This window comes from Camelus bactrianus, chromosome 20 (genome assembly GCF_048773025.1).
Source record: "Camelus bactrianus isolate YW-2024 breed Bactrian camel chromosome 20, ASM4877302v1, whole genome shotgun sequence".
In the NCBI taxonomy this organism is placed as follows: domain Eukaryota; kingdom Metazoa; phylum Chordata; class Mammalia; order Artiodactyla; family Camelidae; genus Camelus; species Camelus bactrianus.
In genome coordinates, this window is record NC_133558.1 from 2,327,168 (window position 1) to 2,354,855 (window position 27,688).

At 47.9% G+C, this 27,688-nt stretch overlaps 1 protein-coding gene and 1 long non-coding RNA gene across 10 annotated transcripts in view; one reads left to right on the forward strand and one right to left on the reverse strand.

Annotated features, from left to right (window-relative positions):
* ECI2 (enoyl-CoA delta isomerase 2) lies at positions 1–20,011 on the reverse strand. 2 transcript variants are annotated; one of them, XM_074348038.1, is made up of 10 exons: positions 19,879–20,011; positions 16,209–16,371; positions 14,965–15,063; positions 14,548–14,733; positions 12,170–12,239; positions 7,689–7,791; positions 6,832–6,952; positions 2,698–2,787; positions 1,222–1,365; positions 1–296 (listed from the first exon to the last, which is right to left on the reverse strand). In XM_074348038.1, the coding sequence occupies exons 1-10, from the start codon at positions 19,941–19,943 to the stop codon at positions 141–143; spliced, it is 1,197 nt and encodes a 398-aa protein (XP_074204139.1). In that variant the 5' UTR covers positions 19,944–20,011; the 3' UTR covers positions 1–140. The 2 variants fall into 2 exon arrangements, with proteins under 2 accessions (XP_074204139.1, XP_074204140.1); XM_074348039.1 differs by lacking the exon at positions 1–296 and adding an exon at positions 417–560.
* LOC105079781 (uncharacterized) overlaps positions 19,857–27,688 on the forward strand; it is a 24,739-nt gene continuing 16,907 nt past the window's right edge. For 7 of the 8 annotated variants that reach the window (XR_012500913.1, XR_012500914.1, XR_012500915.1 and 4 more), the window contains exons 1-2: positions 19,857–19,995; positions 26,895–27,071. This is a non-coding gene — a long non-coding RNA (uncharacterized LOC105079781). Of the gene's footprint in view, positions 20,017–26,894; positions 27,072–27,688 lie in introns of all 8 variants that reach the window. The other variant, XR_012500912.1, reaches the window with a different exon arrangement.

Below are 27,688 nucleotides of genomic sequence, written 5' to 3' on the forward strand. Positions count from 1 at the left end.
TTCATCTTCACATGGTTCTTTATTCAGCAGGGCCCTAGGCGGGTACACCCATCACAAGCTACATCCTAGCACTCCAAAAGGCACAGGGGGGCTCACTTAGTTCAGAACTGGAAATCGGAGACAGGAGCCCCTCCGGCCACTCAGAGCTTCCCCCTCCTGGACAAGAAGCGCACGACAGCGCTGGTGCACTCCTCGGACAGCCAGCGCTGCTGCAGGGCCCCGCACTCCTCGGCGTTGACGGCGTGCAGCCGCTCCCTCCCCTTGCTTCTCATCACCTCCCTGGAAGTTCTCACGGCCTGAAAAACCAAAAGCAGCCAGAAGGTTAAGAGGAACTCTCATAGGAGTGGGGTTATCCTGCCATCCTGATTCCTGTCTCCCTTGTTCATTTAATCCTGTTACCTGAAGAACGTGTGCCCACAAGACGGGGCTTCTCAGCTCTCAATGCACGCACCATGGTGGGGGGCGCGGGGACACGCGGCTCGTGAGCACACATCTCTAAGAAGCTGCGCGTAGAAATTGAAGTTTCTGGGGGAGGGGACAGCTCCGTGGTGGCCTGAGTGCTGAGAATGCACGAGGTCCTGGGTTCAGTCCTCAGTACCCCCATTAAATAAATAAATAAACCTAACCACCAGCCCCCCGAAAAAAAAAAAGAAATTAAAGCTTCTGGTTCTAGGACCACTCCAAGCAGTAGGAATATGAGGTACTCAGCAGCTCTCACATACAAAACCAGAAGTGCTGCCTGGTAAGAGCGTCAGCCAGCCTGTCTGGCATGCCGGCAAGTGCCGCCCATCCCCCTCCGCAGAGGCAAGCCCAGGAAGGGCTGCCCCTCTGTTTTCACAGCACAGAAACGGAAGGCCTCTCCGCTAAGTTTTATAAAGATCAGTATTTCTAGCAACTGTTACGGCCACATTTAATCAGAAATGTAGACGTGCTTAAAGCCACCAAGATATATTTTGGTTTCATTTATTTTTTAAAAGAATTTTTGAAACATTTGTTCGATGAACCTATATTTTATTTTTAAATTTTTGGTTTGTTTGTTAATGGAGGGACTGGGGATTGAACCCGGGACCTTGTGCATGCTGAGCACGCGCTCTTCCCCTGAGCTATACCCACCCCCCACCCCTGTCCCTGTCTTGATTTTAAATTGCTTGCTATCCTAAGGCAGGTAAATTATTTCCATGTCTCTTATGAGTTAAAAAACAACAACAACCAAATACTAACGTTTGGAGGGAGCTTAGTGTAGGCCCTCAGCCTGGTCCAAACTTCCTTCTGAAAAGTGCTGTCAGGAAAGACTTCGGTCACAAGTCCTTGAGCACAGGCTTCCTGAGCTGTCAGCTTCCGCCCAAAAATGAGCATCTCTGCTGCCTGAGGGGAAAAGCAAGATTGAGACGTTAACGCAAGGAAACGAGGCCTCCAGGTCCGCGGGGAAATTCACTCCTGGTCTTTGAGGTTGCCAGTACTTCTCCGTAAGGGAGAAGCCAGGTCCCACAGGCAGTGATCTGCAGACTGTCTTCGAGGCTTTCTAAGTTTGCAGAGGTTGCTGCTTCTGTGTTTGTCAGTGTCGGGGGGGGGGGGGGGGAAGGAGCCTTGCGGAATCAGATGCTGATTCTACAGCACAGGGCAGCTGTGAGCTTCTGTTTTATACACTATAAACAATTGTCTTAAAAAGGGAAAAAAACAGAGAAAAATCACGGTCACAGGCAATGCTAACTAACCTTCAGAAACACCAGCTGTCCAAGTCCCCTCCCCTGGAGACTCACGGTGGCCTGGCTCTGACAGCCGCCTTCCCCTGCACGGCTGCCCACTTTGGTCCTACTCAACTGAAGGAAAGCGAGGAAGAGCAAGGCTCAGTGCCTGACAGGACGGGGCCCCAAGCGGCGATGCTTCCCCACGTCTGCCACGTCTCTTCCGCGGAAGCAAAGACTGTCTCACAGCCAAATGCTCTAAGCCTTAGACTTGGTTCTGCCCAACTTTTCAAAGTTAAAATCAGTGTCACAGTTCAGGGTATGTGGCAGAATAAACAGATTTCATATATATATATATATATATTCACATATACATTATATTTACATATATATTTGAATACATATATATATTTACTATGAAAACCTAACAGCAGAGAACAGAGGCGCACCTCCCACTCCCCTCTTTTGGGTCTCGGAGAATGTTTGCTAAACCTTTCCCTGGGCCCTGGCTCTCGGTCTTGCCATGGTCCCCTGGGGTCACACACACAGAGGGGGGGCAGTAGGTCCCGGTAACAACAGGGATGGGGTGGGGAGGGTATAGCTCAGTGCTAGAGCGCGTGCTAAGACAGCACGAGGCCCTGGGTTCTACCCCCAGCACCTCCATTAAAAAAAAAAAACCTAGAAAAAACAGCAGGGTCAGACCTGAGTGGCCACAGCACCACTCGGGAGGACTTCCCGCCCCGTTTGACAGGCTGGTGACAGGCTGGACGCGCTGTGAGCACCAGGCAAACCAGCCCTGAGAGCAAACCCCAGTCTGAGGGCTGCAGAGTTCCTAATTCCCTCCTGCCTCATTTCCCAAGCCTGGGTCCCCGACGTTTAGAACACTCAGACTCGGTGAGTAAGTAATTCCGTCTCTTCTGTCTGCGTGACAGGGGAAGAACAGAGTGTGGGGGTTGCTTTTGGAACAGAGGTGACTTATTAACATTCATTTGTAAGGCTTCCAAAAGATTACCTTGCTGGGGCCCATCATCTTCGGAAAGGTGTAGGAGGAGCAGCCTTCCGGACTCAGGCCCAGGGGGCCGAACGGAGTGTGAAACGTTGCCTTTCAGGAGGAAAACACGAGAAGAGAGAATCACTTCATACATCAGTTCAAAAAAATCACTACTTGTCTATATCCTTGTTAACACTTAATTGAAGAACAGGAAAAACAATTATTGCTGTGGCTTGACTACACAGGCAGACCTGGGTTTACCGTGCTTCGCAGACGGCACGCTTTTCACAAACTGAAGCCTTGCGGCGACCCTGTGTCAAGCAAGCCTATCAGTGCCGTTTTCCCAACAGCATTATTTTTAAATTAAAGCTGTTTTTTAATGTCTAGTGGTTTTCTTAGACATGACGCGATCGCACACTTAACAGACTGCAGCATAACGCAAACATCACGCCGTATGTACCGGGAAACCACAAAACTCCCACGACGCACTTCACTGCGACGACGTGCTTTGCCCGCGACGCGACACCCCGAGGTCTGCCCGTGTGCGCACAAGATCCGCCCTCTCACAGCACGAGGTGTGCGGAGTTTTAACAGGTGCATTCGGTTGCGTGCGCGCCGCCATCGCCAAGATACAGGCTAGTTCCGTCCCCCCGAAGTTCCCTTGCGCTGCGTTCAGTCAATCTGCTCCTTTTAACCCCTAAACAGCCACTCAACTGTTTTCTGTTCCTGGTTTTGCCTCTTCCAGAATGTTCCATACATGGAATCATACATTCTGTTGCCCTTTGTCCTTCTGTGGGCTTCTGTCCCTGAGTCACCAAGTTGTTGCATTAGGGTTTGTTCCCCGTTCTTTCTGAGCAGTAGTCCACTGCACGAATGTGTCACAACTTATCCATTCACCACTGTGGTATTTCTAGTATTTTGTATGTTAAGAATAAGGTTATTATGAATATATGTTTTCAACTCTTTTGGGTAAATACCTAGGGGTGGAATTGCTGGGCTGTGCAGGAAACGTGTGGATTAACTGTTTAAGTAGTTGCCAAACTACCATCCAAGGAGGCGCACCATTTAACAGTCCTGCCGGCAGTGCCTTACTTCCAACTGCTCCACATCCTCCCCAAACCTTTTTATTACGTCTTTTACATTTTTTTGCGGGGGTGGTGGTGGTGGTGATGTTTACTTATTTATCTATTTTTAGAGGAGGGACTGGGGATGGAGCCCAGGACCTTGTGTATGCTAAGCATGTGCTCTACCACTGAGCTATACCCTCCCCGCCAGTCTTTTAAATTGTAACCACCAGTTGGTGTGCAGTTGTGTCTCGCTGTGGTTTTAAACTGCACTTCCCTCACACTAAGGATGGGAGCATCTTTTCATGTGCTTACCAGCCATTTGCACGTCTTCTTTGGTGAAGAAGCTTACAATACTTCGCCCACTTTTAAAAAATTGGATTAGCTGTCTTTATGATTGAGTTGTAAGAGTTCTTTGTATACCCCGTTTGCAAGTCCTTTCCTTAAGGGTGTCTCTCTCACGTGCATTTAAGAGTCATTTACGCTTTATTTTCTGTGGGCTACTCATTCCTCTGAACTGCTCAACTTTGTATCAAGTTGTTGATCCATCACGTCACAGACATATTTAAATCTCAGATTAGCCTCTATTATGTGAGCTGAAAACTACTTCCCCAATCTGTCATTTGTCTTAATTTTGCCCCAGTTTTTTGATCAGCTTTAAATGTCAGAAACTACTTTAATATTGTTACTTAGAATATAGTCATTTTCAGCTTTTTTCTAGATCTCAGAAATATTTTGTTCCTTGATGAATGAAAAATTCTTACAAAAGGAAGTTAGCTTATAACTGACGGTTCTGCAAACAGAATATCGAGACTTCATTTCCCATCACCACACCTGGTGTTACTTTTCATGAATGTTGTTAGAAGACGTACATACATAATGTAGGAAGCATATACAGTAAAATAATAAAAATGTAAACAGTCATTAATGTCACCTATTGTCTCTTTTCCCCCTAAAAGAAAACTTTGAGGAAATGTACTGTGAAGTCTTAGCCTAAGGAACAGAAACAGAAAACTGAAAAAAAAAAAAAAAAAAAAAAGCCAACCCTGGTAAGGAGCCACAAGCAGGTGTGTACCAAGCTGCTAACGAGCAGCATTTAACTTGTGTATAGACATTATTATAAACAGCTAGCCTATTTTAAGAAACAGAGCAGTAGGTGTAATTAAGGGTCAGACTGGCGTCAGGCTCCCTGGTGGCCCTGGCGTTCCTTGACCTCCCTGGACCACAGGCCCCCCTGTGCAGAACAGGGACGGGAGCGCCTGTCTCACGGGGCAGTGACGCGGGCACGCCCTGAACACGTTCAGTGCACGTCACCTCAGTGCCTGCCACGCAGCGCGCACCCAAATATTTATCGTTTTTATGATTTCCGCCTTTCTACTGACCCAAAGAGGACATGTGCCAATTAGTGACAAAAGCTAATAAGGATTCATTATTGCCCACAGTGAAGAAGAATTTCGGCACATGGGTTAAATGTTAACCCTCATTTACTACAGTATTTATTCATGAAGCCGGGAATGATAAATCCTATAAAAGCAATTCTTCTCCACAGCTTCTTTCTTCTGTGTCTTTCCCTGATTTTAAATTGACCTTTGGTTTAATTCAGTTGTGTGAACTCTTAGCAGTGGTCACTAATTGTCAGATTTTTCCTTTGGGCCAAATCTTTTGAGCATTTAAAAAAATATATTTTAAGTACATACATATCTTCCTCGTCTCAATTTTAATTCAAATTCTATCATAAGATGGAAGTCCTAGAAGTCTTTAAAAAGACAATGTATACGACTCCCTTTTTGAATTCAGTGGGAGAGTCAGGATAAGAGTCCAGTGTGATGGCATCTGGCCTCCAAGCACTAAGACTGAGGCCTCCCAGCCCAGCTCAGGACCTCCCGACCCCACCCCGGTTCAAAGCAGCTCACTTCACTGATCATTTAACATACAGAATGTGACCAAAGACTACTAATTTCTGCTTTTGAGAGGAAACTTCCACCTATAAAGGTTAGGTAGCCCCACATCGAGAATCCCATTTGCTACTTTTGTGGAAAAGTTATTTAGTAACAAGAGTTAGATCTGACAACACGGCCGATCTGACTGAATGGGACCCAGTGAAAGACGAACCAAAAAAGTTAAGGACCCTAATATAGGGTCCTACTAGTGGAGGGAATGCCTCCGAACAAAAGCAGGGACCTCTTCAGCGGGGAAAACCACACGCTCCCTGCCCGGCTCACGTGAGCCAGTTCCACGAGGCAAAAGTGAGAGTCACTCTAGGCGCCATTAACCCTGAGAGGTGGTTCTTAGTCCTGCAGCAAAGGTTCGAGGGCAAGAGCTCCAAGACAAATGTTCGTCACGTCTTTGTTTACGGTGACAAAAGCTGGAAATACCCTAGTGTGCCAGCGTCAGGGACTGGTGAAATTAGATAAATTGCCCAAATGGTAGCACTGCTTGTCTCTGAATGGTGAGGTGCGAGTGACTCTCCAATTGACCCACTTTTCTTTGTACTTTTCCATATTTTTCAAAATTTTATTTTCTACGACATGTATTTGCTATGACATGTATTCGTGCATGGAGGATGAATAGAAATTAAAATCTAGTTAATTCGATGGTGAACAGGAGGCAAGGAACTTCTCCGAGCTTTGGTTTGCTTACCTGCAAAGGAGGGAGTGAGAATACATAATGCCTGGAAGTCCTTTTTTATTCTAGAATTAAATTCCAGAACTCATCTAGTTGGAAAAAATGATCAAATAACTCATCTGCAGAACCTCCAAAGCTGCTGTCCACACCCCCATGCCAGTAACGAGCTTTCGAGGACTCCTGACTATTTGGGAATAAAATGGAGTAACTGCTGTGTAACAGGAATAGAATACAGAATGAAGGCGCTGGGGTGATGCTCACAATGCTGGTGTTTAGGAAAACTCAGGTTAATAGTGAAAGGAAAATAAAACGAATTGAATTAGACTCATTCTCTGGGAAATACGTAACTGCAGTCCACTCTACCGCGAACCGCCCGTCATCAGCCTGCTGCTCGCAGCAGCAAAGGAGAATTCAGAGGATCTCATTGTTACCCATATGACGTCTGAACTTCTGGGAGCGGACTCACCCTGTCTGATGCGTACACGAGGTCAAACAGGCCGAGAAGGGTGACGGAGATGCCCACGGCTGGGCCGTTGACCACTGCGACCAGAGGCTTAGGAAAATCTATGAAACAGTCTACAAATTCCCTACGGACATGGAAAGATAAAAGTATGTGTAAACGTTTCTAAGGATCATTCCTCAAGTGCAGGCGACATGGGGCGAGTCTGAGATCACACCCTTTTCTGGCCAGGCCAGGCCTCCGCATCGCCCAGCAGGGCCTCCCTGTCTCGCCACCTCCCTGGCCTCCCACACCAGACCCCTCCAGGACCCCATCTAGTGGCACTGAAGGGACACTCACAGAGTCCCCCAGGTGCACCCTGGTTCAGGCCGTGTGTGGCAGGCAGCGCGGTCTGCGCCGTGAGTCCCATCTACTACAGACTCAGAAGTGAGGCCGGCTGCCTGAGCACGTGCCGTGTCGCAGCTCGGCGGGGACAGATCAGAGTGTCAGAGAGAAGCCTTCGTGTCCTCTGTGTTTGCTGAGAGGACTTCAAGTCTCCTCTTCCCCCAGCCATGGGAGTCATGCTCTCCTCTGGCTGGGAGAAAACTGGCTGAATTTCTGTGCCTCAATAGCAAAGAACCATGTTTACTTTGATGCTTTCCCACCAAGTCTCGTGCGGAGCAGCAGGGAGAAGGGGTGACAGGAGTTACAGGGATGAGGCGGACGCCCACCCATTGACAGGAGCAGCCTGGACAAACAGGCTCGTCCAAAGTCACGGCTGACAGTGCTGACGCGCGAGGGGCTGTTTGTTTCCCTTCTGCTCGGCTGCCTCCCACGCTGATGAACAAGGATAAGCCCCCGGGACAAGCGGACGCCCCTCCTACCTCAGCAGAATGGCGTTAGTCCTGGCTTTCTCCTCCGGCCCTCCGGGGGGGATGTCAGTGAAGTTGGTCAGGTCATTCCCACTGCAGTAATACTCACCGTTTCCTGCAAACAGAGTCCATGAGTCACCACTCATCCGTCCTGCTGCTCCTGCCACGCGCCAAGCCCGGTGCTGCGCTCAGCAAACACCCTGGTGAACCAGCTACGGCCCCTGCCCTGACGCCCACACTAGGGCATCAGCTGGACCTGGACTGAAACACACGTAACTAAGTGTGCGCAATGCAGCCGATACCCAAGGGGGTACCCGAGGACAGGAGAGCGTGCAGCAGGGTTGGCTCGCATCAGGGAGTTCGGGGAGGAGCTTGGCTAGAGGAGGGACAGCTGAACTCAGATGTGAAGGATGGGCAGGTGAGACAGAAAAAGGGAGTGAAGTAAAAAACAAGGACCTGCTTGTCCAGCACAGGGAACTCTATTCAATACCTGGTAATAACCTGTAATGGAAAAGAATCTAAAAAGGAGCAGATACACATAAAACTGCATCCCTGTGCTGCACACCAGAACTCACACAACCCTGTACATCAACCAGACTTCAAAAAAAAGGAAAAGAAAAAGGAAGTGGGGACAATATTCATGCAGCGGCGACAGCATGTGCCAAGGCCCTGGGGAAGGGGGACCCCAGTGTATGAGGGGCTGAAAGCACCATGGAGCTGGAGCAGAAGGGACCACGTGGGGCTTCATGGTCCAAGCTCTGTCTTTTTAAATTGAAGTACAGTCAATCACAGTGTGTCAGTTCCTGGTGTGCAGCACAATGTCCCAGTCATGCATGTACATACATGTATTTGTTTTCATGTTCTTTTCCATTTAAGGTTATTACAAGACATTGAACACAGTTCCCTGTAGAAGCTCTGTCTTGATTCTAAGAGCCATGGAAGGTGTTTTGCTTTGTGTTAAAGCATGCTTTACATACACTAAAATGACCAGTTTTAAACACTCGGCTCAGTGAGTTCTGATTATAAAGACCCTGCACGTGCTCTCCACCCAGAACCAGCCCCAGCCCCTCCATCCCCCCGGCTCTCGCGCCCCTCACCAGCCAGGCCTCCCCACCTCACCGCCAGGCGATTGCTTTCTGCCCTCAATCACCACGCGTTAGTCTTGCCTATTTCAGAATGTGACCAAGGTGGAACCACACGCTATGTGCCCCTATGGGTCTGTAAGCTTTTGCTAAATCAAGTTCTAAAGATTCACCCGTGTTCCTGTCTCATTTTTTTCACTCCTGTTTATCACTAGTAGCATTCCACTGTATGAACAGTCAGCAATTTGTTTATTTGCCCATCTGTTAACACACACGCTGAGTTGTTACCAGCTTTTGGCTACTGTAAATCAGGCTGCCACGAGTTCCCGAAGAGCGGCTCTGTGGACATAATGCTTAACTTCTCCCGAGGGCCTGCCTGGAGTGGCCAGGCAGGCCACCAAGCGCATGTGCATTTAACTCCACAAGCTACCGAGCAACTCTCCGAAGTGCTCTCACGTGGGAGATGTGCAAGGGGTCCAGTTACTTCACGTCGCCACCAGTGTTGGCATCTTCTGAATGGATTTTAGCCGTTCTGGTGGGTGGAACACCTCACTGTAGTTTGGGTTGGCATTTCTTTGCTGACTGGTGGCACTGAGCCCCTTTCCATGTGTTTACTGGCAGTTCACATACCTTCTCTTCTGAAGTGTCCGAGTCTTTTCTCCAGCTTTGAAATCTGGTTGCTCATCTTACTAATTTTCAGGGGCTCCTCATGCATTCTGGATTTCAGTCCTTAATCAGATTTACATACGGCAGCTTCTTTTTTCCTAGCTGGGGTTTGTATATTTATTTTCTCACTCTTGCCTTTTGATAAGCAAACATTTTACATTTTGATGAAGTCTAATTTGTCAATCATTTCTTTTACGGTTAATGCATCTGTCTTGCGCAAGAAGCCTCTGCTTCCCCCAAGGCCACAGAGCAGTCTATGTTTTCTCCCAGAAGCTCTCTGTTTCTGGATTTTATGCTTAAATAACTTTTAAAGCCCATGCAGGGTGTGCGATGTGACTGAAGACCACCTTCCCTCACGTGGATATTTAGTGGCTCTGGCATCATTTATGAAAAGAGCTTTCTCTCCCCACTCAATTGTCCTGCTGTCACTGAAGAGTTTTAAATGGGCGAGGAATAAGATTTTTATTTGGAGAAAGATAACACTGGATGTAGAGAGGAGACTGGACTGGGCACGGGGGGGTGTCAGCAGCCAACGGGACCAGACAGACCAAGGAGCCCACGGAAGCCAGCACCAGAGGCAGAGACAGAGGGCCGAGTCCAGAGACGTGAGGTGAATGGGATTGGAGGGGACATGGGAGGTGAGGGAAGGACAGGCGTCAATACTGAATGTTAGGATTCTGGTCTCCACAGCAGGGTAGATACGGAGCAACCACCGTGACATGGAAACTGAAGAGGGTCGAGAGACAGAGATGGAGGAGGAGACACCAGGAGGGAGTGCCAGGTGGGGGACTAGCCAGGAGCCCCGTGGAGGGTCCCGCATTGGAGATGCAGACGAGGGAATCACTGGCCTGCGGGCTTTTGGGGGAGGGTGGGCGTGGATGACAGGGGGCCAGGGAGAGCACTGAGTGAGGACAGAAGACTGCCCAGGGCTGAGCCTTCAGGAACTCACCTACTGGTTGGCCACATGGAGGAAGAGTCTGCAGAGGAGGTCAGAGAGGGCGGCCAGAGACAGGAGAACAAGGGCGGAGGAGGGGGACCGTGGGGGAGACACGCTGGTGCCCTGGGAGAGCAAGGTTCACCAAGGAGGGAGAGGCAGACGAGGCCTGGCACGTGTCCCTGGTCTGATGATACAAAGCTCAGTGGGAACCCACGCAAAGGGCAGAGGAACACACCGGAATGGGCTCAAGGGCAAGTTTCAAAGGAAAAACCCTGAGCACGTGTTTGTGGTCTGGCTCGAGATAGCTGTATCTGGGGCGCTGAGGAACAACGAGCTACGTACGACTGAGCTAGGATTTGTACATGATAAGTCTCTTCCTTAAGTTTTTCCCTGTGCTTCTGCCAGATGAGAGCAGTGTCATAAACAGTACTTTCAGGAATTTCATGAACAATGAGACTTCTTCTCCAAACTAAGAGCTGAGCTGTCCTGTGGAAGTGGCTCAAAACAGAAGCGATGGGCGACAGAGAGTGACCGGGCAGGGTTCAGGAAACAATGCAAGCGGAAACCGCAACCACTAAAGAAACGGCGCTACCAGGAGCGGTGGAAGGGGGAAGGGGCAGTGCTGAGAAGGCGACCAGGGACTCGAGAGAACTGAGCAGAACACACGAAAAACAGAAGAGTTAAGAAGTCAGAGAAAATAACAGATAATGGTCCTAGCAGACCAGACGTTTCTTTTTCAAAATCAGAATTTTTCAAAGAGATCAACTGAAACAAAAATATTCAGAGATATTATCAAAGAAAACTTCCAACAATGTCTTCATAATCTGTTTAAAAAGGATATGTTATTTCCTAGGAAAAAGTGATAAAGAATGGAAAAGTACCCCATGGTCTTCTGGGGGGAAAAAATGACCTTATGAGGGTGCTAAAAACAAAATTAACGGTAGCCTCGAACTTCTCGCCAGCAACATCTGATGCTAGAAGACAACGGAGCTCTATTTAATAGACTCTAAACTTGGAAGAGAGGTTTGAGGTGGAATTCACACTAACTTCCTTGCCTTTCACAGGGGCAACTACAGTGCAAAGGGAGTAACGTACGACAAATGCTGATGGGTACCACATAGGCCTATAAAAGTAATTACTAAAAGCAGTTAAAAAAAAAACACTTCCAAACCATGAGAAATAAAACATACAAAGCGAAACAAGAAAAACACAGACCAGGAAGTGAAAAATAACAATCAAAGGAAGCACTACAAACAGAAAGCACGTAAGACGCTCGAACTACGATGTGCCGCAGCTGTCACGTACGTGAGTCCAGGCAGGTAAGCGCTCCTTTACAAGAAAACTCAGACTGGACCGCAGGGGCGAGACCCAACCATGTGCTGTACGAGACACAGCCGGTAAGACGTGATTCAGAGGCATAATGTTAGTAGTGAGGTATTAAGAGGCATCAATTCTACCATCATTTTGTCAAAGGTGGCTATAATTTGAAATTTTGCTAACTTAGAAAAGCATCAAATGGTATCTCATCATTTTGATTTATGTTTGTGGTTATTAATCTGGTTGCGTTTTCCTGGACTTTCTCATATAAACTGCCTATTCATTTCACCAATTCATCTAGTAGGTCTCAGTACTTTCCTTAGCAATTTGTACCTGCTTTTTACATGATAAAGATATCAATCCTCTACCATACTTTTTACATACTTCAGAATTAGAGTGCCTCAGTACTGGAAAAGATCTTAGAACTTATTTACTCGTGGGAAAAGCCCCCAAACAGAGATTTAATTAAGAAACCCAAGAACATATCTTACCTGTTAGAACAGTCAGGACCGAGTCGTCCTTGCTGGCAGCCTGAAGTGCAAGCATGATATCTTGATACATCTAAGTGACAGGGGGAGGAGGAGGGAAAAGAAAAAAACTCTGAAAACAATGACCATCACCCGGTGGATCCCAGATGAAGCCCACTTTCTGTAAGGTGCTAAACACACTGGCTGTATTTACAGAACCCAAAGGGCAGCCCAAGACACCACAAAGACTTCCAGTGCTCCCCCAATCACCTGATGTGTGTGATGCACCAAGTGCGGAATACCAGACGCTGGGGAACACGTCCACTTTTCCCCAAACGTGAACAAGTAAGACACAGTCCCTGAGCTTCTGGAATGAACAAAGGTGGGTAGCTCTAAAACGGGTATAAAGCATAAAGCAGCAGAAAGCTCAGAGGAGGCATTGGTCCTTTCCTGGGAGGGTAGGATGCGGGGTGCCCAGAGAAAGATTTCCCCAGAGCAGTCTTCCACCTGGGACGTCGAGAGACAGCAGGCGTGTGGCAGGCAGTCCGGGAATGTTAATGAGAGTCAGAGGCCGGATTCTGTCAAGAACAGCGGACCCAGTATTTTAAATCAGCAATGTCTCTGAAAATCCTGGATGTGCAGCTGGTATAGCTTTTAATGCATTTAAAATCGAGGCAGCTTCTACCTTAGGTGAGACTTCAGTGCGGGAGAGGGTGATGGAAGGCTGGCATTTACAGATACACGTTCTTGATTGAAAAAATAATGTATGAGCAAAGGGGAAGTCGTTTCCACTGAGAGAGGGAGCAAGGAGCTAATCCCACTATTAACTACAGTTACAACGACACCGCAGGACGGGGTGACAGTTTAAGAGCCTGGATGCGGAGATGGGAGATCAGGGCTCCGACTCGGGTCTTCCTGTGTACTGGTTATGTGAACTGCAGCGAGCCAGTGCTCAACCTAGTCATTCTCTTGTTAAGTAGTAGTAACAGTGGCTCCTTGCGGGGATTAAAGAGACCCCCAATCCCCCGTCTAGAAAGTACTGACACGCCCGAGGCACTCGGCGAAGCGAACTTGTTACTGTTACCATCACCATCACATAGAAGTGAGTCAGGAGGAAAGGAAACAAACGCTTTGTTAACTGAACAGCACACAGCCAACTTCATGGAATTCTTATTTAAGACAAAAGTTAGCATACTTTTCCTACCACAATAGAGATGATAAACCCAGAGAAAGGAGGTTCAGCACTCTTGACTCTGACCCCCCAATTCAGCACCAAGCACCCAATTAATTCCCTATTATTTTTCTTTCAAGGGGAAAGAGTTGAAGTGGCTATTTTTTTTTTAAACTGTGAGTCATTAAAAAAATATGAGGTATAGACATTTAACATTTGTTTCAGGTGGACAGCATGATTTGGTAATTGTATGCACTGCGAAATGATGACAGTAAGTCAAATTAACACCCGTCACCACACAGCTACAATTTTTTTCTTGTGGCAAGAAGTTATAAGATTGATTCTCTTAGCACTTTTCAAGCAGGCAATACGGTATTACTAACTCTAGTTGCCGTGCTGTCTAGGACTGATTTATTTTATAATTGGAAGTTTGTACATTTTGCCCCCGCCCCACCTCTGCCAACCACCCATCTGTTGTTCTCCATATTTTTAAGTGAGATCATATGGTGTTTGTCTTTTCTGAGTTCACTAAAAGGCAGCAATGCCCTCAAGGTTCATCCATGTTGTCACCAATGGCAAGATTTCATTCTTTTTTATGGCTGAATAGTATTCCACTTTGTGTGCATGAATACGTGTGTAAACCTGTGTGCGTATCACATGTCCTTTGTCCAGTCATCCACCGATGGACACTTAGGTTGCTGGAGTGGCTGTTTTTATTGTTGTTCGTTCTAGTTCAAGGACAGATTCGCAGACTCCTGCTGCCTGTGGGAAGCGGCCCCCTCAAGCAGAGCTGGATTATGATCCATTTAAGTCCTTCTCTGCTTCTTCCTTCCACATGCACAAGATACGGCTCCATGTGAGTAGACTAGTGCTCACTCTCAAGCCCAAATGACACGAAGATACTCCCGGGGTGTCAATGCCAACCTTAGAGACCCTCTGTGTATATTCTGTAACAGCAACATGGGTCTCATTTACATTTAAGCCCTTTATCTGTGCTTCCATCATTAGGAAAGTTGCAGTGCCTTCCGGACACATCAAACCTACTTGAAACTCACAAGTTTAAATAACGAATGCCCAACCTGGCTGTACGAAGCAGCCACAATTACTGATCTTCCTGAATGAACCAAACAAGAGGTGTCACAAAAACAGGAATGTAGCAGGACAGGCTTTGAGTGACCTGGAGAGAGGAGGGAAGGAGCAGCGGGATGAAACCCCGGGCAGGTGATGCTACCTTAGTGGTGATTGCATTTTTTTTGGCGGGCCGGTTGAACGTGATCGTTGTGATGTGGTTCTCAGAGGTCACCACCAGGTCACCTCCCGCTTGTTCCCCGTCCGCTGCAGGCTTCGCCGGGCTGGGGGGCTCGGATGCAGCACTCAGGCTGGACACCAAATCCACGTAGTTCTCCCTGGCAGTTTCCTGGGGAGACACAACAACTTGTTTCAGTCCCTGGTCAACGAAGCAGCAGGCTGAGAAACTCCGTGTGCTAACAAGGAGCCAGCTGCGATGAAGAGAGGAGAGAGGTTCTGGTGCAGCAGAGGGACCTCCAGATCTAGAAGGTGTGCGTGTGACAGCTTAGTCATCAGACGTACCCGACCTCCCCCAGGAGCACAGCAAGTAAAATAAAAGCAGAGTCACCCGTGAACACACCTTGGGCAGACTGCCAAGAGCACTCCACGCGTCCCATTTGGCCTTATTGACCAAGTCCATCATATCTGGTTTGGGCAAATTACACGGTCCCTCGGTGGCCTGAGAAAAGGAGAGGGGCAATTATTGGTCAAACCCCCACGCAAGCTGGAGCCTTGGATATTTACAACCCAGGAAGCGCACATGAGTGTGAGTCCACCGTCCCCTCCTGAGCAGTCTCACAAGGCACATAAGCCGACCTGGGTTCCCCCCTCCTTTGGCCTCTCTTTGATGCTCTTGCTAAAAATGTACAAACAACAGGAAAAAAAGACTAGAGAGACAAAACATGCAACAGGCTATCAGTCCCTAAAGTAAGTTATAACTGCCTGCATGTGAAAGCAATGCAGGATAAGGGTTCAGGGAAAGTATTTAAAAAAGAATCCAAATAGTTCATTAGTCCTACACTGACGACCACAGTCTTCATGCACAATTGAAATATTCAAGCAAACGATCTTCAAAGGTAACTGGCCGACAAACGTGTAGAAAACACAGTATATTCTTAAAGCCTGTTTAAAGGTACTACAAATCACCCACTAATTTCGTGCTGGATCTCTGGTAACTGAGCAACAGAGCTGTAGCTGGGGGAGCACGAGGGGGGCCCTCAGAGCCACTGGCCCTTAGGAAACCTAACTGAAGGCCACGTGCACAGAAAACAAAAAGCAACTAAATTTTACACGTTTGAGGGTAGGGGAGTGAGTGTTTTGAGATGAATAAAACAGGTACTCAATTACTCTTCAGAAAGGGCAACTTACCACTCCGTTTAATAATCACATTTTAAACATTTAAATTTCATGACATAATTAGCTAAGAGGAAAGAGGCTTCGAAAGCCAAAGGCAGCACAGGAGTCTAAGACTTTCCAATGAAAAAGAGGTTAAGAGTCACCCTGCAAGAGTTAACCATCTGAAAATTAGAGGCAACACTGGCCGTCAAACTGCCCCCCACTTCTGATACCAAGTGCAGGATTGAGGGGGCTCCTGAGCTGGGGGTCAAAGAAGGTCTAGATACGTGGTTGTTACACTTTTCAGTCTCTTTTACTCTAAAGTGATCCCGAGGGGCTGCTTTTCGCCTCAACAGTATTTTGAGGTCTATTGTGAGAAACTCTCTAGAGGAAAGGCAGCGACACAAACCCTAGAAACATTCAGGCTGCATTCTAGGAAAACATACAGCACATCGATCTGAGGAACCACCTGCTCAGAACCTCTCTCACCTGCTTATACAGCGCGTAGAGTTTCAGCTTCACTTCGTTTCCCGGGTCCTTCTTCCAGAGTTTCACCTGATGCACTGCGTTCTCCAGGTCCCTCTGGCTGGCCCTCGTTGCTGTCCTGCCCAAGTGCAGGGGCAGCGCCTGGAGGCAGGGGACCTGCAGGGGACTGAAAAGGGGAGCTGGCTTCCCGCCCTCCCACCCTCCACACCAACACACTGCATCTCTCCAGAAACATCCTCCCTCTGCTGGCCCAGCGACCTGCTGAGTGCTTTCCAAAACAGTCCCCAGATAAGGAATCAATACAGAAGCCAAATGCGGTCATTTTTAAATTAAAACAGCAGCAGCAGCTACAATCTGGCGCGGCATTTGTAGCAATTACGATGAAACAGGTAAAAGCACTCAGAAGCTGGAGAGCCCTGTGACTCTGCCCCCGGCACGGAAGAACTGTGAGAGGGGGAGGGGTGGCCGTGCATTTCTCCTAGAAAAGGCACATCTCAACTGGCTTTGAGACAGGATGGAAGGGGGCATGGCACAGCTACTCAAAGAATGCCACAGCAATTAGCATCAAAATTGTTAAGGATTCAACCCCAATAGGCCTTGAGGCTCAAGATAACAAGAGATTTAACTTACAGTAGACCTTGAGCTTCATGATTCGCCCGCTGTAATATATTAACATGGTGAATAACACACCCAAAGGCGCCATGACAGTGCCAAGGGTAGCCACGAAAGGTCAAAGGGTGGGAAATGGCCAACTTCCTGGGAATCCCAGCTCCTTCCTGAGGCTACTTAGACTGGTCCTTCCACTTATTAGCATATGAAGCCACCAAGCCCATAAAAACTCGCCTGGCAGCTGACCCCCTCTCTCCTGTCTATGGAGTGTGTACCTACTTTTAATCTCAGCACCCAACCCCCACACCTCATGGCTGTCCTCTTGCCTTTCAATGTATCTCTCTGAATAAATCTACCTTTACTCAACTGTGGCTCGCACCTGAATTCTTTCCTGCGCGAAGCCAAGGATCCACACTTGGCGGGGCACGTCCCAGGGACATGGCCCTTCTCATGCCCCACGTCTGTTCTCCTGCATCAGCTTTGGACTTTATGTTTGTCATCACCCCTTGCCTGGAACAGTAGTATCTATCATCTGTTTGGGGGATATGATTTCTTCACTGGCTTATTAAGAGACATTCTCCTGTGTGCTACTAGCTTCTGAAATTATGATAATTCCCATGGTGAATTAGTGTTAAACGAAATATTGGCAAAGACAATCTTGGTCTCTGAGCACAATGTGCCTGCCCCACCCCCCAAACAAAACCTGGATACTGAGACCAGGGGGTAAAGTGCACAGAAAGGATTCAGGCATTTGTGTCCCAAAATCCAGAAACAGTCTCTGCGGTTGAAAACTGAGTCTCCCCACAACCAAGTCCTGAGAGCGCGAGCAGGAGACTAACAAAATAGCTTCTCTGATGCTAAAGCTGTTTGCCGATTCATTCGGATGTAAAATGCTTGCAACCGGTTTTTCTCTCTTATCTGACAAACCCCCATCTCTGCTTCACTTGCTGAAGAGCTTTTTACACTCTCCACTCCCTATGCATTCTTTATCGGGAAGAGCTGTCATTTAACCCAGGAGCTCTATTCCAGAAAGGTGATCACGGGCTGATAGCCTCAAAGAATGAACAGACCCTCCAGGGTTTCTCCGTGATGCCAAGTGGATTCATCCAGAAGCAAGCAGCAGCCCAGAAAACACCGATTGCTGCTGCCTTTCTGTGCCATCCAGTTTTCTATAAAACCTCAGGACACCAACCCCAAGAGGGATTCACGGTCTTTAGCCTGTGACTCTCCTTTGCCTGGCAAAGCAATAAAGCTGCTCTTTTCTCATTTTCCCAAAACTCTGCCTCCAAGTCTCAATTTGGCCATTGGGGTACAGAGGCCAGTTTTTTGGCAACAGTTCCCTTACTGAGTTTAAGATTCATCTCTGTCCAAAACTTTATGCCCTTTCTGGTCCCTTCGGACTTCAATCCTGTGCTAAGCGAACACTAACCAGAGTCAGACAACTAAAATTGCTGTTGTTGATTACATCATTTTTGCACGAAAATTGCTATTACAGACATCATTGTTAACGTGCATCCTCGCTGACGAGCTGATGAACCCTAGAGCCATGGATCACCTGGCCTGAGAGGTGTAAACTAGAGCCAATTAAGATGTGTCACAAGAGGATGAGTAACCCCAACTTCTTTGCTGTTCTCCATAAACAAACGAACAAACAAATCCCTAATGAGAGACCAAGCTGGAGTGGATCTGAGGCTTCTCTCCCACTGGCTTGCTTGGCACCCTGTAACAAATCCTTCCTTTGCTGCAAACACCTGCTGTCAGAGTTTGGCTTTCTGCCCCGTGGGTACACAAGTCCTTTGCTCAGTCACACAGTCACTGATTAACAAAGTATAAACTATTATCAGGTCAATTTCTTTCTCTTTGCTCAGCAAAAATGTGTCTCCTAACACACACACAGATGAAAAGAGGGTGGGATGAAGACACAATCAGTTTTTCAGAACAGATGAGTGGTAGCTGGCATTCCAAACCCAGAGCGCTGCTTTCTTATGGAGAGGTACTGACCTGGGGGAAATCTACCTGCCCTGGATGCTAGTCTGTGAAGCCGGCTGAGCAGACCCACTCAATCCTCACCCTGTGACATTTAACCAGCCAGGTAAAAGCAGAGCAGTAACAGCAAGCACTGCCGAGTAAGAAAGTTTTTAAGCGCACACAGGAAGCAGAGGGGAGGGTAACCTCCACGCACAATAGCGAGGTCACAAGCAAACAACGTACAAAGTCATAACTGTAACAAAGTTAATGGCATCAAAGATGATTAAAATGATACAGCTGCAAATAAGTCACAAATACAGTTACAAGCCTGACAGATGTGTCACCTCCGCTACAATAATGTGACTTTCAAAAAGTATAATGAACTCCAGGTTCAAACCTTGAATTAGTGTGTCATTCGATAAAATTAGTCTATAAGTTTAGTATTAAATAGTTGAGTTAGTTTTTTCGCCCTAAAAGGGAAAAACTCTGCACCCTACACGAATTTGGCACCTGGCAAGTTCCAAGTGGACAACGAAAGGAAAATGCAAAATGTCCATAAAGGCCTAAAAGTGCAAGTTCTCACAAAATATGGTGCAAACTTATTTTAAAATAAATTGATTTTAAAAAATAACAGAACACGACCATTTAATGCATAAAATCGGGAAAATCACTCACAACCAGCACGCGGCGGGGTTTTCTCGTCCCCTGTGCACAGCTCGATTCTGGTGTCAGGGAGCCCGACTGCGCAGCCCACCACCAGCCCTAGAGCAGGACGGTCTCCAGGAAGCTGACGGGTGCACCCGGCCCGGCCACAGGGCGCGCGTTCCCGCGGCGGGCACGAGCCCGCAGGGCGGCTCACTCGCCCCTGCGCTGAGCAAAGCGCTTCCGCGCCTGGCGGCGGGGACCGCGCGCGGGAAGGCCGGGGACCGCGCGCGGGAAGGCCGGACCCCGCCGTCCCGACCCTCCCGGCCCGCGGGAGCGCGACGGGAGAAGGACACCTGACGTCGCTCTCTCCTGGAGACCCGAAGACAGACAGGGCCGCGCCCCGCAAGGACGGCAGCGTCCCCCGGCGACCTTGGGCCCGCTGGGAACTCACCTTCCCAGAGCGCCGAAGCACCAGCGCCGCGCCAGCCCGCAGATCACTTGGGCCATTGTGGTCATGGGACGTGGGCAGGTCTTGGGAGCCGGGCCCCAAGTGAAGGCCCGACAACAGGTCCGGGCCGGAAAGTGATAGGTCGGAAAGGGAATGGGCGGGGCCATTGTGGGGCGGGGCCAGCATGCAGGGTGCGATGCCGGGGGGGGGGCAGGACGTGATAGGTTGGAGAGGGGCGCGGGGGCGGGGCGGGGCGGGGCGGGGCCGGCGCCCAGGCTCTGGAAGCCGTTGTAAGCTACGGGAACCCGCAGGGCGCGGAGGGGATCGGATGGGGCGGGAGATGCTCGCGCGTCCCTCGGGTATCCCAGCGCCTTGAGGCGCCCTGGGAGGAGCGACTTTGTGAGGGAGACACGAGCTCTGCGAAGGCCGGGCTGCCGGAGACGCGCGGCTCTCCCCAGGGCCGGCGGGCTGGCGGGGAGCCCGAGTGGACGGCCCGCATTGGAGGCAGGAGGCCGGGAGACAGCTGAGGGCGAGTGAAAAGCACGTGTCCACCCCGCAAGATGAGCGGGTCTCAGACCTGGTACAGCGCCGGGCATCGGAAGTGCTTTGTCGAACAGTGTAAACCCGTCTTTTCGGGTAGATAATCGGAAAAGGCTGAGTTCTGCCAAAGCATTCAACAAACTGTTTTGCGGAGGAAGACACCCTGAGGGTTGGAGGGGCCTTTGGCCGTCACCTCGCCCAGGTCCAGGAGGGAAAACCTTAACTGCTTCGAACCGGGTGCCCGGGGCCACTCTGATTTTTTAAGTCAAGGAAGCTGACGCCTGTTCTCCACCTGTAGGGAGCCAGCCTAACTGTAATTCTCTCAGCAACCCTGCAGGGAAAATGGTGTTGCCCTGTTTTGCTGATGTGTAATGTGAGGTCCAAAACTTACCCAAAGACTTGGTAAGTCCTCAGAGTCCCAAGTAGTTTCATGATTCTGTGCTGATGTTCTTTGCGCTCCTCAGGCAGGTCTGAGTAATAGTGTTGGTAGGGGCAAGATCGAAGTCCTGGTAGAACAATTTGGACTCATTCTGTGAACCTTTCTTCAGCTATTACAAGCTGATGGTTGGTAGGCTGAGTTGAGACTCAAAATACGGGGACCCACTCTCAGACTGACCTAAGTAACCCTGGGAGGTAATGGAAATGCTTAGCAAAACTTGCAGCTACTGGAAGATTCACTAGGTTCCAGATGATGAAACACTTCTCATAGGAATATTAATTTAAAAAAACGTCTGACTGGTAAGGATATTTGGATTGTGAAACTTCATAAGTGAACTCTTTCTTCTCGGGCTTATACCTACTGTATTTCACACAGAAAAACGCGATATGGGAAATTTGCTATTTTGGTGAAAGTATCCATTAAAAAATGTAGAAGGAGCGTGTGTCAAGATTTATTTAACTCATTAATTAGGGAAACAGCATGATGGCAGAAAAAAAGAATTTGACAGACTGATTTATACAGTGAGTGTAAAAAAGAATGCAGGACTAGATTGCAGGGTTAGGTATAAAACTAGCTGCTGTCCTTCAGTAAGACAGCCTCTGGGGAATTTTTTTTTCCTATTGGACAAATCAGTTGAATTTCTACTAGCTGTCATGTACTGCAGACCCATTCTCTGCCAGTGTTTGAGTGAGGGAGATGGTTGAGAAGACAGACATTCCTGGCAGAGTTCATCTTGGATCCACCTTTGGTCTATTGTTATCAGGATCCAGGTCATGCCAGTGGAACGTGGTTACTGTGGCCTTGGGTTTGGAGACCAGAGTTGTGTAATGCACCACATGATCGTGAGGATCGTTGTATGGATGCTGAGGAGGTTGGACTCTGTGTAGAGGGCAGTGGAGGCCTACCGAAGATAAAACCCATGTGTCTGGTTCTTCGGTTTTTAGCGCGGTCATATGTGCCCGGGAGTATAACGCTTCTAGGTAGGATTAAGGAATGCAGAAGCCCAGCCAAGACCTCATCTGAAGCTCTAACTGCCACCCTCTTATATGATCAGGTTCTCCCTGTGTTTCTGAAGGCTTTGGCGGGGGGGATGCCCTGGCGGGTTAGATCCTAAGTTAGAGTATTGATTGTAGGAGAAGGGTCTGCCTCAGAGGGGAGTTGATCCTGTTGTGCGTGCAGAGAATCCCACGCACCCCCTTGTGGTCACAGGTGCCCAGGGGTAGCTGTCCCGTGCTGAGATGAATCTTAAGGGCCAGTTATGTCCACTTCACAGTTGTTTTCAGTGTTGGGGCTAAATGTTTATTTGTTAAGATCGCAGAGTAGAATCTCACTGATGACTCTCCGTCAGTCACAGTGATGATTTTAATTTCCAACATGGAAACCATCAGATGCTATTGTTAGGACATGTGAAAAGTCTGCCGCGTTCACACGAGGAACCACTCTGACGCCATCGTTCAGTTAAGAGTGGAAGCACGAAGCTGGGAAGTGCCCGAAACCCCTCAGTCTCACTGATGTGTCACTTCCGCTGGTTGCCAAGTCACGGTGGTCCTGTCTCCTAAATATTTTTGTCATCTTTCTCCCCCTTTTCCCTCTACCACTGTCTTCCACACGTGCACATCATGTTTGGTTTGCTGTGCTTGGGCTGCCGTCGCTCGGGGTACTGGAACAGCCACTTTCCAGTTTTGCTGACCTCGGCCCCCATCTGCAGTCCATTCTGGTCCTGCCTCCTGACTGCTTGCCCCACACTGTAAACCTGACACGGTTCTCAGAATTCTCCCCTCGTTTTCCTCTAGGGTTAAAAATCTTATAGGGGGACCTCTGTCTTTTGAACAAATCCAGACTTCTTAGCCTGACCTGTAAGGTCCCCACGACTTGGCCCTGACTGCCAGTGTATGCTTCGCTTGCCCCGCGCATGAGCCCTCTGTGCCCGGTGAGCTTGGGACGCCCAGTCTCTCTGAAGCTCTGTGTTCTCATGCTCTCTTGGTCCAGGCCCCGTGTCACCTGGGAAGTCCCCTCTGACCCTTGGCTGGGTCTGTCCTCTACTGAGCTCCTGTGATTTCCCCAGGCTTCTCTTTGTCTCAGAGTACCTGTCACTAGGCTATGTGTCTGGTTAGTAATTTGCCGCTTTACTACCCAGGGCACGCCTGGGGGGACGTCTCCCCTTCCAGGAAGCCCCGTGTGCCTTCTCCTGACACACAACTTGACACAGAATGCTCTGTGCGTGTGTGCTGACAGTTTCTATCTAGGCTGTATTTTTCCACATTTGACAATATGTTGTGAGCGCATTGCTACCTGTTTATTAAGTTGTCAGAGGAATCAGCATCAGTCTTTCTGCGCTTTGAAATACTTCGTTTGCCGTGAGTGGTACTCAGGGAGAAAGGATTTCTCTGCTGCTAGGTTCCTGCAGTAAAGCAAACTGGAAAAAGTGGTACCAAGGAGACCGTGCTTTTATTTAACTCTGTAAACTTCCATGGGGAGAATACACTGTCTTTTTTTATTGATCATTGAAGATTATTTGTCCATGTTCCGTGTACTGGATCATAACTGTTCCCTGCGACGTTTCTTGAGATCAGTTAAACCTCTGCTTCTGCTGTGCTTTCTTTCCCAAATTCATCCTTTTTTTTTTTTCCTAGTTAGGCTTTGTGTTATTCCCCTACACAGTCTTATATATTCATGTCAGAGGTATTAGTAATAATGCTCTGGAATCATATGCCTTTGAGTGTTTTTCCTTATTCCCAATTGTAATTTAGAGAAGAAAGACATTTCAGAAGTGAACATTGGCTTCACCGTGTCACCTCTGCCTCAGTTCCCTGTGCCCATGTGACATCTTCACTCGCCCAAGACTGTTGTAACCATGTTTTGAGTGTTGCACAAACATTAGGGCAACCACGTGCTCGCGGATTACTGTTGCTGAAAGATCAGCTCCCGTCCCTGACAGCCAAATAACTCAGAGACCGCGTCTCGGAGCTTAAGAGGCAGCTTTGTTACTTTCCTGGGCAGAGGGGACTCACAGCTAGTGCCTGCCAAACTGGGAACCCGTCTTGGCTGGGGCTTAGTGATTATATAGTGAACAAATTGGGGCATAAAAGGGGATGTTAATTAACCAAAGTCTCTGGTAAATCTTCCTCTGAAATCTTGGCATGTCTGTCCCATGCCAGGAGGCTGATCTCTATTGATCTCTATCGGATCAGACTCCTCAGGTGCCAGGAGGAACTTCAGAGCGTTCTGGCCATTCTCCTGAGATTATCATCCTGTGACTCCCTTCCTGGGGGAGTGACTCAAAATCCAGACATGACTGTAGATTTCAGTTACCAGAGTAAGGTAAACAGGGGCCTCGGTGGGCCTGGGGCTGGGAGCAGTGTCCCGGCAGTCAGACTTGCTGACCATCTGAAAGCAGATAGTAAGTGCAAGGCCAAGAATGAGTTAGCCTAAGCCTGGCCACTTTATTACTTCTCCTTCACTGCTTCTCAGCTGGCAAAGGAATCTCCCCTAGGCACCGCCTCTGAGAATGATCGGAACTGATAGATACTATTGTGCGTGAAATGACTGTTTTTCCAGTCATCCCAGTTTCTCTTCTTTATACCAGTGCTTTGCTCACAACCTGTCCACATGCATAGAAAAGAACAAGGGCAGTGGCTACTATAAAAAGTCAGGCCAAGTAGGGAGGGTGTAGCTCAGTGGTAGAGCACGTGCCTACCATGCACAGGATCCTGGGTTCAGTCCCCTGTACCTCTGTTATAAATAAATATCTAAATAGATAAATACCTAATTACCTCCCCTGAAAAAAAAAAAAAAAAAAGGCAGCTGAGAAGAGCCGCAAAAAATCGTAAGCTGTGTATTCAGCACAATGTTATATAATTTACATTGATTTCAAGGCTTTGGAGGAGGTCAGAGAATGGCACCCATGGCTGAGAGAGCAGAGGGCATCCTTGTCCACTGGCAAAGGTGACCCAGACTGTCCTCTGTGTACAAGAAAGAAGTTAAAAGTTCTATCTTGGGGGAGGGTATAGCTCAGGGGTAGAGCGTGTGCTTCGCACATGCGAGTTCCTGGGTAAGTTCTGTCACTTAACCAGACGTCGATCATTTCTACCTTTTTTTCTTTATTCCTGAAGTTCCGTGTTCCCCTCTGAGAACATTCTCCTCCAGCCTTGACTTCCTTCAGTAATGTCTCTTAGAGCAAACGTGCTGGCAGTGAATTCTTTCATTTTCCTTCTGTGAATACCCATGCTTTACCTTAACCACTGAAGGATGTTTTCCCTGGATGTAGAATTCCGAGTTGGGGCTTCTTTCGGCACTTGGAAGGTTTTGCTCCAGCGCTGTCATGGTTTCTGAGGAGGAACCCTTTGTTTCCCCTAGCGTCTGTGATGTGTGGATTACTGGTCCCCTACGCGGGTGGAGCGCATCATTTTGCTATGGTTGCTTTCAAGATTCTTTCTTAGTTTTTGGTTTTCATTGTCTTTTGTGTAACATGGGTTTGTTCTAGTTTTGTTTTTTTTTTGGTTTTTTTTTGAGCTTATCTTGTTTGGGGCTCACTGAACTTCTTGAATCTATAAATTTTTGTCTTTTACCAAATTTGAGGGGTTTTTAGTCATTATTTCTTCAAATGTTTTGACAGTCACAGTATCTTTGTCTTCTTCAGGGATCCAGTGATGGGGGTTTTGCCCCACAGGTCCTCGTGACTGTGTGTGCTGCAGTCCTTTTTCCGTCTGTTCTTCAGGCTGAATAATCCCTGCCGATCCGTCTTCGAGTTCACGGGCACTTTTCTCTGTCATCTCTGCTCCGCTGCTGAGCCTCCCCGATACTCCCCCCACCCCAGACATTCTGTTTTTCAGTTCTGAAATGTCCGTTTGGCTCTTCCTTATGGTTTCTCCTCCTCTGCTGACAATTTATTTTCATTTCAGAAGCACTCACATTTACTTCATAGAGGAAGGTTACAACGGTTGCTTCAAATCATCGATTTCTGTTGGTTTTATTTGACACTGCCTCATGTATTTGGTCTGCATTGGACCTCTTGGATTTTCTCTGGTCCTGATGCACTCTGCTGGACTCCCCCACCCTCACTGCCCAGTCCTGCGTCGGGCAGTCCTGTACTTGACAATGCCATGTCTGAGGTATGTCTTGGCTTCTCAGCTAGGCTATTAGATCTTTGTTGATTAGTTAGGACTAATGATTCATTTTAGACCGCCTCCTTCAACAGTGTCTTTGATCTTGCTGGACAATTTGAATTAAAGTGAAGGGAGTGGGCTCATTGACAGAAAAGTCACACGTCCAGCCCAGCCAGTGTGCTACTTTATTATTCTGTGATTATTATCTCAAATAACTCTCTTCATTGTAAGCACCTGTGGAATTTCAGGGAAGAGATGTGGTACACGTTCCATGTCGCCCTATATCTTCAGCCCAATTATAGTTGCAGGCAGCTCTCATAAGTATAATTCTGTACTTTGCAGAGACTCCATGGATACCCAGGCCAGTTGGAATTAACACATTAGAGTGTTGTCAATCACAGGAAGCTGAGACAAAGCATTTACTAACATGACTGATGTGCAAGGAATGGCCTGCCATTCATCTACCACGGTCACCTGCTTCATTAAGATACTGGCAGCATTTAGCAAGGCCAGAAAATTGACTGATTAGTTGGTTGGTCAAGTGAGTCATTCCTTCCTTCGGCAGACATTTTTTGATCATTTATTATGTGTCTGGCATAGCAGAGGATGCTGTTGTAGTGTGGTTGAAGCTTCTGGGCAGAGCCGTGGGCGCCCACCAAGTGACCACCTTGTTGGGGAGAAGCTGTGGAAAGGCAGGTGTCCACTCTTTGTGCTGAGGCAGAGAAGAGAGGATGAGACTCCAGCAGAACCGGTCCAGGAAGCCACCAGGGAGGGAGGGTCTCAGGACCCATGTTTGCTAAAACAGCATCAATAGGAGTTCAGTAACTCTTAAGTTCAGTTACTTTAGTTCAGCAGTGTCAGTAAGCCACAATGTGCCACATATTTTATCCAAAATTGCCACAGAGGTAGGTACAACTATTTTTGTTATTTCACAGATCAAGAAATTGAAGCACAGAGAGCCTGAAAGCTTGCCCAAGTCCCCCGGCTAGTAAGTGGCTGATCGAGCTGGAAGCTCCAACTCTCAACCACGGCGTTCTCTCGCTGATTCCTCTGCTGGTGGTCAGAGAGCCAGGGACATGGATAATGGTGAACACATACCCACAGAGTTTCAGGTAAGCCATAATTTTTTCTAAAGTCAGAAAATACAAATATTGTGTCCAAAGTCAAACACCTTATTATTTTAATCCAGGTGAATCTAATCCATGTTAAATTGAATTTGGATAAATGAATTTGATATAAATAGAAAAGGACTTGGGGGAAGGTATAGCTTAAGTGGTAGAGCGCATGTTTAGCATGTATGAGGCCCTGGGTTCAACCCCCAGTACTTCCTCTAAAAATAAATAAACCTAATTACCCACCCCCAACCAAAAAAAAAAAAAAATCCTAAATGGAAAAGGATTAAAGATTAGAGAGGTATGATGGAAAATTCACAGGAAAATGTATTTAAGAGTCTAAGACCATCTGACATTAATATGTGGAGATTCTTATTAAAGGATCAGATGAAATTAATGAATTGTAATTATCATTGATTTTTAAAATTATGATAAAATACACATGACATAAAATTTACCTTGTTAACCATTTTTAGTACAAGATTCAGTGGTTTCAGGTTCAGTCACATCATTGTGTATCCAGTCACCAAAATTCTTTTCATCTAACAAAAGGGAAACTCTGTGCCCACTAAGCAGTAACTCCTCACTCTTTCCCCCCCGGCCCCTGGCAGCCACTG

Excerpts from the sequence above, each read along its gene's own strand:
- ECI2 (XM_074348038.1), bottom strand. The coding sequence starts at position 19,943 with ATGACCACAATGGCCCAAGTGATCTGCGGGCTGGCGCGGCGCTGGTGC. Across the intron at positions 16,372-19,878 it reads TGCTTCGGCGCTCTGGGAAG|TCCCCTGCAGGTCCCCTGCC; the intron begins GTGAGTTCCCAG and ends TCCCCTTTTCAG. Across the intron at positions 297-1,221 it reads ACACTAAGCTCCCTCCAAAC|GCCGTGAGAACTTCCAGGGA; the intron begins GTTAGTATTTGG and ends TTGGTTTTTCAG.